This window comes from Loxodonta africana, chromosome 7 (genome assembly GCF_030014295.1).
Source record: "Loxodonta africana isolate mLoxAfr1 chromosome 7, mLoxAfr1.hap2, whole genome shotgun sequence".
In the NCBI taxonomy this organism is placed as follows: domain Eukaryota; kingdom Metazoa; phylum Chordata; class Mammalia; order Proboscidea; family Elephantidae; genus Loxodonta; species Loxodonta africana.
The window spans coordinates 29,957,698-29,971,337 of record NC_087348.1 but is presented as its reverse complement, the minus strand read 5'-3'; the positions used below and the strand labels follow the sequence as shown (position 1 = coordinate 29,971,337).

Below are 13,640 nucleotides of genomic sequence, written 5' to 3'. Positions count from 1 at the left end.
TTATAGTTTTCTTTGTATAGGTCTTTTACATCCTTGGTAAGATTTATTCCTAAGTATTTTATCTTCTTGGGGGCTACTGTGAATGGTATTTATTTGGTTATTTCCTCTTCGGTGTTCTTTTTGTTGATGTAGAGGAATCCAAGTGATTTTTGTATGTTTATTTTATAACCAGAGACTCTTCCAAACTCTTCTATTAGTTTCAGTAGTTTTCTGGAGGATTCCTTAGGGTTTTCCATGTATACGATCATGTCATCTGCAAATAGTGATAGTTTTACTTCCTCCTTGCCAATCTGGATACCCTTTATTTCTTTGTCTAGCCTAATTGCCCTGGCTAGGACTTCAAGTACGATGTTGAATAAGAGCGGTGATAAAGGGCATCCTTGTCTGGTTCCCGTTCTCAGGGGAAATGCTTTCAGGTTCTCTCCATTTAGAGTGATATTGGCTGTTGGCTTTGCATAGATGCCCTTTATTATGTTGAGGAATTTTCCTTCAATTCCTATTTTGGTAAGAGTTTTTATCATAAATCGGTGTTGAACTTTGTCAAATGCCTTTTCTGCATCTACTGATAAGATCATGTGGTTTTTATCTTTTGTTTTATTTATGTGATGGATTACATTAATGGTTTTTCTGATATTAAACCAGCCTTGCATACCTGGTATAAATCCCACTTGATCAGGGTGAATTATTTTTTTGATGTGTTGTTGGATTCTATTGGCTAAAATTTTGTTGAGGATTTTTGCATCTATGTTCATGAGGGATATAGGTCTAAAATTTTCTTTTATTGTAATGTCTTTACCTGGTTTTCGTATCAGGGAGATGGTAGCTTCATAGAATGAGTTGGGTAGTATTCCGTCTTTTTCTACGCTTTGAAATACCTTCAGTAGTAGCGGTGTTAAGTCTTCTCTGAAGGTTTGGTAGAACTCTGCAGTGAAGCCGTCTGGGCCAGGACTTTCTTCTGTTGGAAGTTTTTTGATTAGCGTTTCAATCTCTTTTTTTGTTATGGGTCTATTTAGTTGTTCTACTTCTGAATGTGTTAGTTTAGGTAGGTAGTATTTTTCCAAGAATTTATCCATTTCTTCTAGGTTTTCAAATTTGTTAGAGTACAATTTTTCATAGTAATCTGAGATGATTCTTTTAATTTCATTTGGTTCTGTTGTGATGTGGTCTTTCTCGTTTCTTATTCGGGTTATTTGTTTGCTTTCCTGTTTTTCTTTAGTCAGTCTAGCCAATGGTTTATCAATTTTGTTAATTTTTTCAAAGAACCAGCTTTTGGCTTTGTTAATTCTTTCAATTGTTTTTCTGTTCTCTAATTCATTTAGTTCAGCTCTAATTTTTATTATTTGTTTTCTTCTGGTGCCTGATGGGTTCTTTTGTTGCTCACTTTCTATTTGTTCAAGTTGTCGGGACAGTTCTCTGATTTTGTCTCTTTCTTCTTTTTGTATACGTACATTTATCGATATAAATTGGCCTCTGAGCACTGCTTTTGCTGTGTCCCAGAGGTTTTGATAGGAAGTATTTTCATTCTCGTTGCTTTCTAAGAATTTCCTTATTCCCTCCTTGATGTCTTCTATAACCCAGTCTTTTTTCAGGAGGGTATTGTTCAGTTTCCAAGTATTTGATTTCTTTTCCCTAGTTTTTCTGTTATTGATTTCTAGCTTCATTGCCTTGTGGTCTGAGAAGATGCTTTGTAATATTTCGATGTTTTGGATTCTGCCAAGATTTGTTTTGTGACCTAATATGTGGTCTATTCTAGAGAATGTTCCATGTGCACTAGAAAAAAAAGTATATTTTGTAGCAGTTGGGTGGAGAGTTCTGTATAAGTCTATGAGGTCAAGTTGGTTGATTGTTGTAAGTAGGTCTTCCGTGTCTCTATTGAGCTTCTTACTGGATGTCCTGTCCTTCTCCGAAAGTGGTGTGTTGAAGTCTCCTACTGTAAATGTGGAGGTGTCTATCTCGCTTTTCAATTCTGTTAAAATTTGATTTATGTATCTTGCAGCCCTGTCATTGGGTGTGTAAATATTTAATATGGTTATGTCTTCCTGATCAATTGTCCCTTTTATCATTATATAGTGTCCTTCTTTATCCTTTGTGGCGGATTTAAGTCTAAAGTCTATTTTGTCAGAAATTAATATTGCTACCCCTCTTCTTTTTTGCTTATGGTTTGCTTGATATATTTTTTTCCATACTTTGAGTTTTAGTTTGTTTGTGTCTCTAAGTCTAAGGTGTGTCTCTTGTAGGCAGGATATAGACGGATCATGTTTCTTTATCCAGTCCGTGACTCTCTGTCTCTTTATGGGTGCATTTAGTCCATTTACATTCAGCGTAATTATTGATAAATAAGTTTTTAGTGCTGTCATTTTGATGCCTTTTCATGTGTGTTGTTGGCCATTTTATTTTTCCACATACTTTTTTGTCCTGAGACGTTTTTCTTAGTAGATTGTGAGATCCTCATTTTCATAATGTTTAACTTTATGTTTGTTGAGTCGTTACGTTTTTCTTGAGTTATGGAATTGATATTCCTTTTTGTGGTTACCTTATTATTTACCCCTATTTTTCTAAGTAAAAACCTAACTTGTATCCTTCTATATCGCCTTGTATCACTCTCCATCTGGCAGTTCAATGCCTCCTCTATTTAGTCCCTCTTTTTGATTATTGTGATCGTTTATCTATTGATTTCCATGATTTCCTGTTATGTGTTTTATTTTGTTTATTTATTTTTTAGGATCAATCTTACTTTGTTTGTTTTTGTGCTTTCCCTATTTGAGTTGCGTTGATATCAGGACAATCTGTTTTGTGACCTTGTATTGTGCTGGTACCTGATATTATTGGTCATCAGGTCAAACAATCTCCTTAAGCATTTCTTGCAGTCTTGGTTTAGTTTTTGCCAATTCTCTAAACTTATGTTTATCTGTAAATATCTTAATTTCTCGTTCATATTTCAGAGAGAGTTTTGCTGGATATAGGATCCTTGGCTGGCAGTTTTTCTCGTTCAGTGCTCTGTATATGTCGTCCCATTCCCTTCTTGCCTGCATGGTTTCTGCTGAGTAGTCTGAACTTATTCTTATTGATTCTCCCTTGAAGGAAACCTTTCTTTCCTCCCTGGCTGCTTTTAAAATTTTCTGTTTTTCTTTGGTTTTGGCAAGTTTGATGATGATATGTCTTGGTGTTTTTCTTTTTGTATCAATCTTAAATGGGGTTCGATGAGCATCTTGGATAGATATCCTTTTGTCTTTCATGATGTCAGGGAAGTTTTGTGTCAGGAGTTCTTCAACTATTTTCTCTGTGTTTTCTGTCCCCCCTCCCTGTTCTGGGACTCCAATCAATCCCAAGTTATCCTTCTTGATAGAGTCCCACATGATTCTTAGGGTTTCTTCATTTTTTTTAATTCTTTTATCTGATTTTTTTTCAGCTATGTTGGAGTTGATTCCCTGGTCCTCCAGAATTCCCAGTCTACATTCTAATTGCTCGAGTCTGCTCCTTTGACTTTCTATTGCGTTGTCTAATTCTGTAATTTTATTGTTAATCTTTTGGATTTCTACATGCTGTCTCTCTATGGATTCTTGCAACTTATTAATTTTTCCACTATGTTCTTGAATAACCTTTTTGAGTTCTTCAACATTTTTATCCGTGTGTTCCTTGGCTTTTTCTGCAGTTATCCTAATTTCATTTGTGATATCTTTAAGCACTCTGTAAATTAGTTTTTTATATTCTGTATCTGATAATTCCAGGACTGTATCTTCATTTGGGAAAGATTTTGATTCTTTTGTTTGGGGGGTTGGAGAAGCTGTCATGGTCTGTTTCTATGGACTGCTGTCTCTGAGCCATCACTGGGAAACTAGATTTTCCAGGTAATCAGCTAAAAAAAAATGCAGTCAGATCCCTATCTGAATTATTCTTCTGGCTCAGGGTATTCGGATGTTAATGGAGCCGCCTGGGGAGGGTGGGGGAGGGATCAGAGAGCTAGGCGTGTAGCTCCACAGAATATAGAGCTGATCCCCGTGTTCACACTCCGCCCCCGTCTGCCAGAATCCCGGCAGGACGGCTCCCCGACTGGGACGCTGCTCTCCCCGCTCCAAGACCAGTCACTTACTCCCGGGGATTTCTCCCTCCGGTGCGCCGCAGGGCTAGCGAGAACTGGGTGGGCGTGGCCCTCACGAAAGTCTGGGTGCCCCCCCCCGGGGTCGCTTTAGGGAAATATAGCTGATCCCCACGCTCACGCCTCGCCCGCTTCCCGCCAACCTCCCGGCGGGACGGCTCCCCGGCTGGGACGCTGCTCTCCCGGCTCCAAGATATGTCACTGCCTCCTAGGTGTTTCTCCCGCTGGCTGCGCCGCTACGCCGCCCGGGCCAACCAGCTAGACTCCCTCCTGGGATGGGTTCAGGGGGTAGGGCTGGGCCCCTTGTCTGTGCCATCTGCCCCCCTGGGCTCTGCCCCAGCCCGGGCTCCAAAGGTCACCTGCCTGGTACGGTGGTTCTTAGTTCTGAAAACGATCGCTGTCTGCCCGTATTTGTTTGTTCTCCGTCTCTATGTCTGTGTTTGTTGTTCAGAGTTCGTAGATTGTTATGTATGTGATCGATTCACTTGTTTTTCCGAGTCTTTGTTGCAAGAGGGATCTGCGGTAGCATCCACCTAGTCCACCATCTTGGCCCTGCCTCCCCCAAATATGTTAATTCTTTACCAACAAGAGAATCCAATTGTATTAAAACCTATAAATAACATCTAAAATGTCAGTACTGTCATCATGACAGGATCCATACAAGATTCACTTAAAGAACATCACTGAAGACATTGTATTTACATTGCTGGTCTTCAGAGATGATTTTGAGCTACAACTGTATCTCTTTTTACTATTTGTTGCAATCTGCATTTTTATTCAGATGGCAAACATGGGACTGGTTTTATTAGTCATGATGGGTTCCTGACTCCAGAACCCCATGTACTAATTCTGAGTGTGGTATCATTCTTAGAAGCCTGCTATTTTTCTTTTTTTTGCCACAAAAATGTTGGTTAATTTTCTGTCAGAGGATAAAGCCATTTCATTCATTGGATGTGCAACAAAGGTGCTGCTCTTTGTCACTTTTGGAACGCAGAATGGTTTTCTTGGTGACCAAGGCATATCACCAATATGCAGCAATCTACAACATACTTCTGTATTCAGTTAATATGTCACCCACAGTCTATGTGTCACTCATGACTGCTTCATGTGTTGGTGTCCTTTTGCATTCTACTTTACACATAGTAAAGACTTCTAGCCTGTTGTTCTGTGCATCCAGTGAAATCAGACATGTCTTTTGTGATATCCCTCCACTCCTTGCTCTCTCCTGTTCTGACACTCACATCAACCAGCTTCTACTCTTCTGCACTGTGGGTTCTATTGAGATATTCCTCCACATGTATGTCACTTTGTCCAACTGTGGGGGCTTGTGTGTTGCTGTGATGCTGAAAGCTGTGCCACCGGTATTCAAGTACCAACAGGGTCACTCATGGTGGATGGGTTTCAGCTGAGCTTCTAGGTTAAGACAGACTAGGGAGAAGGATTCAGCTAGCATACTTCTGAAAAGAATGCCAGTGAAAACCTTCTGAATAACTCCGGAACACTGTCTGATATAGTGCTGGAAGATGAGCCCTCAGATTGGAAGGCACTCAAAATATGACCGGGGAAGAGCTGCCTCCTCAAAGTAGAGTGACCTTACTGATATGGACAGACTCAAGCTTTTGGGACCTTCATCTGGTGATGCAGTAAGACCCAAAAGGAGAAGAAACAACTGCAAACATCCATTAATAGTCAGAGCCTAGAATGTAAGAAGTAGGAATCTAGGAAAATTGGAAATAATCAGAAATGAAATGGAACACATAAAGATTGATATCCTAGGCATTAGTGAGATGTAAGAGACTGGTATTGGTCATTTTGAACCAGATAATCATTTTGTCTACCATGCCCGGAATGACAACTTGAAGAGGAATGGTGTTGCATTCATCTTCAAAAAGAACATTCCAAGATCTAGCCTCAAATACAATGCTGTCAGTCATGGGATAATACCCATATGGCTACAAGGAAGACAAGCTAATATGACTATTACTCGAATTTGCACACCAACCACTAAGGCTAAAGATGAAGAAGGTCAAGATTTTTACCAACTCTGTAGTCTGAATTTGATGGAACATACAATCAGGATGCAATGAAAATTACTGGTGATTGGAATTTGAAAGTTGGAAACAAAGAAGAAGGATTGGTAGCTGGCAAATATGACCTTAGGGATAGAAAAGATGCTAGAGATCACATAATAGAATTTTGCAAGACCAGTGACCTTTTTCATTGCAAATCCCTTCTTCCAACAGCAAAAAAATTGACAACACACATGGACCTCCCAAGATGAAATACACAGGAATTAAATCTACTACATCTGTGGAAAATGACAGCGGGAAAACTCGATATCATCAGTCAGAACAAGGCCAGGGACAGAATTCCGAACAGACCGTCAATTGTTCATATGCAAATTCAGGTTAAAGCTGAAGAAAATTACAACAAGTCCATGAGATCCGAAGTATGATGTTGAGTATATCCCACCTAAGTTTAGAGACTATCTCAAGAATATATTTGACACGTTGAGCACTAATGACCTAAGACCAGACAACCTATGGAATGACATCAGGGACATCATACATGAAGAAAGTAAGAGGTCATTTGAAAGACAGGAAAGAAAGGAAGAACCTAAATGGATGTCCAAAGAGACTCTGCAACTTGCTCTCGAACTTCTAGTAGCTAAAGCAAATGGTAGAAATGATGAAGTAAAAGAGCATAACAAGAGATTTCGAAAGGTGTCTCCAGAAGAGTAAAGTAGTATTATGACATGTGCAAAGACCTGGAGTTAAGAAACCAAAAAATGAAGAGTATGCTTGGCATTTGTCAAGTTGAAATAACTGAATAAAGAAAAATAAAATCTTTGAGTTGCAATCTTGAAGGATTCTACAGAGAAAATATTAAAAGACACAGTAAGTATCAAAAGAAGATGAAATAAGTATGTGGAGTCGCTATACCAAATACAGTTGGTCAGTGTTCAACCATTTCAGGAGGTAGTATATGATCAAGAATTGATGGTAGTGAAGGAAGAGGGCCAAGCTGCACTGAAGTCATTGGCAAAAAACAAGCCATCGGGAAATGATGGAATACAAATTGAGATGTTTCGACAAACAGAAGCATTGCTGGACGTGCTCGCTCTTTGACAAGAAATTTGGAAGTCAGCTACCTGGCCAACCAACTGGAAGAGATCCATTTTTAAGCCTATTCCAAAGAACGGTGATCCCAAGAAATGTGGAAATTATTGAACATTATCATTTTTTTTTTTTATTAAAACCTTGCTGAAGATCATTCAAAAGCAGCTGCAGTAGTACATCAACAGGGAACTGCCAAAAATTCAAGCCATATTCAGATGTGGACACGGAACCAGGGTTATCATTGCTGATGTCAAACTGACCCTTACCAAAGCAGAGAACACCAGAAAGATGTTTAGCTGTGTTTTATTGAGTATGCAAAGGCCTTCTACTGATTGGATCATAACGAATTATAGACCACTTTGCAAAGAATAGGAATTCCAGAAGCCTTAATTGTGCTCATGAGGAATCTGTGCATAAAACAAGAGGCAATCGTTTGGACAGAAGAAGAGGGATGGTTTAATGTCAGGAAAGATATGCTTCAGGGTTGTATCCTTTCTCCGTATTTAATCACCGTGTATGCTGAACAAATAATCTGAGAACCTGGATTATAAGAAAAAAATACAGCATCAGGATTAGAGGAAGATTCATTAACAACCTATGTTATGCAGATGACACAGCCTTACTTGCTGAAAATGAAGAGAACATTAAGCACTTACTGATGAAAATGAAAGACCACAGCCTTCACTATGGATTGCACTTCAACATAAAGAAAACAAAAGTCCTCACAACTGGACCGGTGAGCAACATCATGATAAACGGAGAAAAGATTGAAGTTGTCAAGGTTTTCATTTTACTTGGATTTACAATCAACAAATCAACACTCATGAAGAAATCAAAAGACCCATTGCATTGGGCAAATCTGCTGCCAAAGACCTCTTTAAAGTGTTAAAAAGCAAAGATGTCACCTCAAAGACTAAGGTGCACCTGATGCAAGGCATCGTATTTTCAATAGCCACATATGCATGCAAAAGTGGACGGTGAATTAGGAAGACAGAAAAATAAACATCTTTGAATTGTGTTGTTAGTAAAAATTATTGGTTATACCATGAAATGCCAAAAGAAAGAGGAAATCTGTCTTGGGGAAGTACAACCAGAATGCTCCTTAGAAGCAAGAATGGTGAGGCTAAGTCTCACAAATTTTGGACATACTATCAGGAGGGATCAGTCCCTGGAGAAAGACACCATGCCTGGTAAAGCAGAGGGTTAGCCTTTGTTGCACATAAGGTTGCTATAAGTCCTGATGATATCCAGCAAAAACAACATGCAGAAGGCAGTTCTGTGGCGATGCCACCAAGATGTAAAGCAGGGGATTGCAGATGTCCTCATAACCATCTTAGGCCATTATGACCAAGATGAATGGGCTTCGACTGACATACATAGAACATGTTATCAGGAGGGATCAATCCCTGGAGAAGGACATCATAGATAGTAGAGTGTCAGTGAAAAAGAGAAAGGCCCTCAATGAGATGGATTGACACATAGGAGGCAACAATGGCTTCAAGCATAACATCCATTGTGGGAATGGTGCACAATCAGGTAGTGTTTCATTCTGTTGGACATAGGTTGCTGTGAGTGGGATCTGACTCTATGGCACCGAATGACAGTGACAATATACTAAATAAGTATGTTGTAGTTTTTCCATATCCTAATAGATATTTATAAGCAAGAGAACAAAATATGCAATTTAAAAAATGATTAAATACATATATGTGTGTATATACTTATATCAGAATTATTATGGGTATGTGTGTATATATATATGTATTTATAAACATGTGCACCTGCACATATACACATGTTTCATTGCGAACATGTCAGAAGCAAACTGATGGCATAGTTTTTCTGTATGTGTTATAATAGTTATAAAAGATGAGGGTTGACTATGATTTTTATTTCAAAAATTTCAAGAAAAATAGAAAGACACTAATAAACTGAGACAAAAAATTTCAACTTTGACATATCTTCACATGGAGGCATAGTCCATGATACTTGAGTTTTTTCATTTTTAGTGCTAAAAATATACTTTATTGATAAACTGAATTCTCCCAAACACTTTTTTCATTGCTTCTTTCACGTCTTTGTTTCTCAAACTGTAGATAATGGGATTCAGCATGGGTATCACAACAGTGTAAAATATTGACATTATCATGTCATGATCCAAAGCATAGCTAGAACTTGGTCTGACGTAAGTGCAGAGGATTGTTCCATGGTAAATTGACACTCCAGTTAGGTGAGAGCCACAAGTAGAAAATACTTTTCGTCTCCCTTCAGCAGAACACATTCTCAGAATGGCCAACAAAATGAAACCATAGGAGATCAGAACAATCACGATAGTGAATATCTCAATAGAACCTACAACGTAGATGAGTAGAAGCTGGTTGATGTGAGTGTCAGAACAGGAGATAACAAGGAGTGGAGGGATATCGCAGAAGACATGTCTGATTTCTTTGGATGCACAGAAGGAGAGGCTAAAAGTTGCTACTGTGTGTAAAGTAGCATGTGAAATACCACCGACATATGAAGCAGTGATGAGTGGCACATAGACTCTGGGTGACATGTTAACTGCATAGAGGAGTGGGTTGTAGATTGCTACATAGCGATCATAAGCCATTGCAGCCAAAAGAAAGCATTCTGTGGTCCCAAAAGTAACACCAAGAAATATTTGTGTTGCACATCCAAGGAATGAAATGTCTTTGTTCTCTGACATAAAATCTACTAACATATTTGGGGTAATCACTGAGGAATAGCAAGCATCCAAGAAAGATAACACACCCAGAAAGTAGTACATGGGGTTGTGGAGCCGGGAATCCCCAATGACCAATACAACCAGTCCTAAATTTCCTATCAGAGTAAAGAGGTAGATTGCTAGAAATAGAAAAAATAAGATGACCTGCAGTTCACGATTCTCTGTGAAGCCCTTCAATACAAATGTGACTTCTGTGTCATTTTCCATGTTGACACTTCATGGAACAAACTTGAAAATATTCATGCAATCACAATTTGTATTTCTAAGAAAGGCATGCACAATATTGTGACTCAAAGGAGTGTTAAGTCCATACTTATACTGATTTTTCCAAAATGCATGATTTCTCAGCAGGGACACCTAAGACGACAAGACAATGAATAAAGAGTCATTACTGTTCTCTGCAGAATCAAATGGAAGATAAAGACATTTAGTCATTGGTTAAAACCATGTCATTCCCAAATTAATTGAGCTAACTAGTTTTTTAAATTAAATTCTCTTATTTATTAAAAGACTTCTTTAAAATCATGTCAACTCCTAAATAAGTGGGTAAACTAGGTTATTTATTAAGACAGTTATTTCTTCAAAGAAATTTCCTTCTCGCATCAAATACTTGAGATAGGGTGTCAATGGACAGAAGATTAGAGTAGAACATTCTAGCTCTTTCAGCAATTGTGTAAAATTATTTGCTACAGTTTTCTCACCTGTAAAATGAGGATATTAATGTTTATCTCCCATGATTGGGATAAGCATTGAAAGAGAAAAATGATGAAATTTAATCTTTAAAATAACAGAAAATATGAAATGTTTGAATCGAGTTGGTACTGTAGAGTAGCACTAGATGGTATTGAAATATTTAATGAGCTACTCTCTGAACATTCTCCACTTTCATTAGTCATTCTTGGGTTTTGCAGAACAGACTTCGTCAAGGTGCTTTTTGCAGAAAAATTCACTATGACCGAATGAAAAAAAGTGTGTGACAGTTTATGTTTCATTCAAGTATCTTAAATTCAATATATTGTGTTTTCCTTTTTTGGCTACATATTTGACTATTTCTATTTTTGACAATCTATTTTTTTTGTATGTTTTTCTATTTCCTCAAGTGTTTCTGGTGAAAATGTAAGAAATTATTGGAAAGATTAAAAAATGAGAATAAAAAGAGAAAACCAATCACGACATTTATGATTTCAAAGTATTTCTTATGAAAGAATTTCTTTCAAGTTTTTATTATTGTTTATGTGTTGATTGTGGATTCAGTGAAATAACAGCTAAGTCAGCTACATAACTATTATCTAGGTATTAAAGTAGTTCATAAAAATATTTAAAAAAATCATTCATGTAGCTATAAGACAATATTTAAGATTAAAAAGAAAGAAAGTGGTGAATTGTAGAAAGGATAAATTAACTATTTCCTAAATGACCCCATGGCCAAACAAATAAGAAGTCAAAGAGTTACCTGGTTGGAGGACATATATTATAAAACTATTTTATTGCAATTTTTATTTTTACATATTCTCTCCATGCTTCATCTTAAATTACTGTATTTACTGATTAGGAATTTTGAATCAGTCTTGTGGGTACATGATCTGCTACAAATAATAATCTGTAAACTATTTATACTAATAATCTAAATCAAGCTCCAGTTTTAGCACTTTGATAAGGATCTCTCAATAAGAGATAGAACTATTTAGATTAGAGTGATTAAAGGAGAATAAATCCAACTATCTATAGTATCCTCAGAAAAATAGTGTCAGAATTATCTAGAAAAATTGTCAGTATTTACAGAAAATATTTCCTTAGGAAAAGAATACATTTTAGATTGAATTATCTTTACTAGAAATAAAAACAATGCAAATCAGACTAGAAGTCATAAGCCATTTAATTATCTTAATATTTTTGAAAGACTACAGCACCATAAAATGTTTATAAACATATCATTTTATTGAAAAGCTGTTTCACTGAACTAGAAATTCCTAAATAGATTCCTTAGTTTGAGAAATGTCATGGGAGGGGCAAGAGGTGAACATGGGTATTAAGAAAGGGATATTGAGACAACAGTATTTATGTAAATAAGATAAAAATATTCAATAGAAATCAAATACAAACATTGATGAATGATGAATGAAATGAGTTCATTACATTTTTAAAGATATTATTAGGAGTCTAAGGAAAAATGTGGTTTCTATACAACTCTTGACATCAGTTCAACACTGTACCTGAATTCACAATGGTACAAGGTAAACATTATAGGATTTAAAATCTGAAAATTCATGCTCATCGCTCAGTTCTGTGATTAGAAACTGTGTGTGACGTTAGATTTTCCCTCTAAAGTTTACTCCTCCTTAAATTGGCAAAAAAGTTTAATGACCAAGCTATTCAGACACAATTTGCATGTGTGTACACACACACACAAACACACACACCAAATTCCTTTAAATATTTCAATTTTGGGTTATAAATGAAACAGATAAATAAAATTGAAATTTTGTCATCAGATGTATTCATTTCAAAAATTAAATTTGGGTCAGAAGATTCCCATTTTAATAAAAACACTGAAAAATATACATACCCAGAAATTTAAGTACTTGTAATATCAATATGCACTCAAACATTATTTTGTCAGAATGAAACCAAATGAATCATATTATGATTAAAAAGTGCTCGAAAGGTAGATTTAGTCATGTTCTTCTGCCTTTTCATATCAGAAAAAAGGTACAATTTTTATTAGTAAAGTTTCATAAATATGAAATAAGCTTATTATTTAGAGGGTAGGAATTTTGTGACTTGTGTGATCCAGTGGTAAGAATAAAAGTCACCCAGATTACAACAACTAGATTTGTCACATTACAGTGGGCTTAATTTAGCTTTCTATAAAGAAAATGGTAAAAACAAAGAAAAGGTTAAGGTCTTGAGTTAAACTTCAAGAGACCAGCTTTTCTGCTGTATGTCAAAAGAAAAGTTAGGGTGAGCATGACTAAGTCTATGTTAGCACATTTGGAAAGGAGTTAAAGTCATAAGGAGAAAGTGATGATGATTATTGAAGAATTTAATAGGCTAGATTTTAAGAAATTAATGCAAAGTCACTTCCATAAATACCATTTTAAGAGAAAAAGATAACTCTAGATATCTTGGGCCCAAAATTGAAAAACTTATAATGCAAAGGAGAGAAATAATAACAGCTATCATTTCTTGAGCACTTTGTATGAGAATGGAATTTTCTGCACATTACTGTAGAGTGTGTTTATAGCAATCCTCACAACTAATCACTACCAGGACCAAGATTCAATCCCAGCTCTCCATGATCCCAAAGTGTATGTACTTTCCATTCTTCTATACTGCCTCTTGGAACCCTGTTGGAGAAGTGGTTAAAGACCTTGGCTGCTAACCCAAAGGTCAGCATTTCAAATCCACCAGTCACTCTTTGGAAACCCTGTTGGGCAATTCTGCTCTGTCCTATAGGGTAGCCATGAGTTTGAGTCTACTCATTGGCAATGGCTTTGGTTTGGTTTTATACTGCGTCCTATTACACTGTGTCTTAATTCTGCAATTGCCCCTTCCCCCCATGATAAATAAAACCAAATACCATTCTTGCAGTGTTTGGGCATCTTTCAAGTCATCAATACCAGAGAAATATTATGAATGAAGTAATTATCTGATCTGACTTCTGGATTTATTAGCTAGC

General features: G+C 36.8%; 1 protein-coding gene across 1 annotated transcript; it reads right to left on the bottom strand.

Annotated features, from left to right (window-relative positions):
* Positions 1 to 9,226: 9,226 nt before the first annotated feature.
* Positions 9,227 to 10,183, bottom strand: LOC100656747 (olfactory receptor 5T9-like). Its single transcript, XM_003422691.3, has one exon. It carries the CDS (start codon positions 10,166 to 10,168, stop codon positions 9,227 to 9,229), a length of 942 nt encoding a protein of 313 aa, XP_003422739.2. The 5' UTR covers positions 10,169 to 10,183.
* Between the last annotated feature and the right edge of the window lie 3,457 nt (positions 10,184 to 13,640).

Bases quoted from the DNA above. Each gene is read 5' to 3' on its own strand.
- LOC100656747 (XM_003422691.3), bottom strand. From the start codon at position 10,168: ATGGAAAATGACACAGAAGTCACATTTGTATTGAAGGGCTTCACAGAG.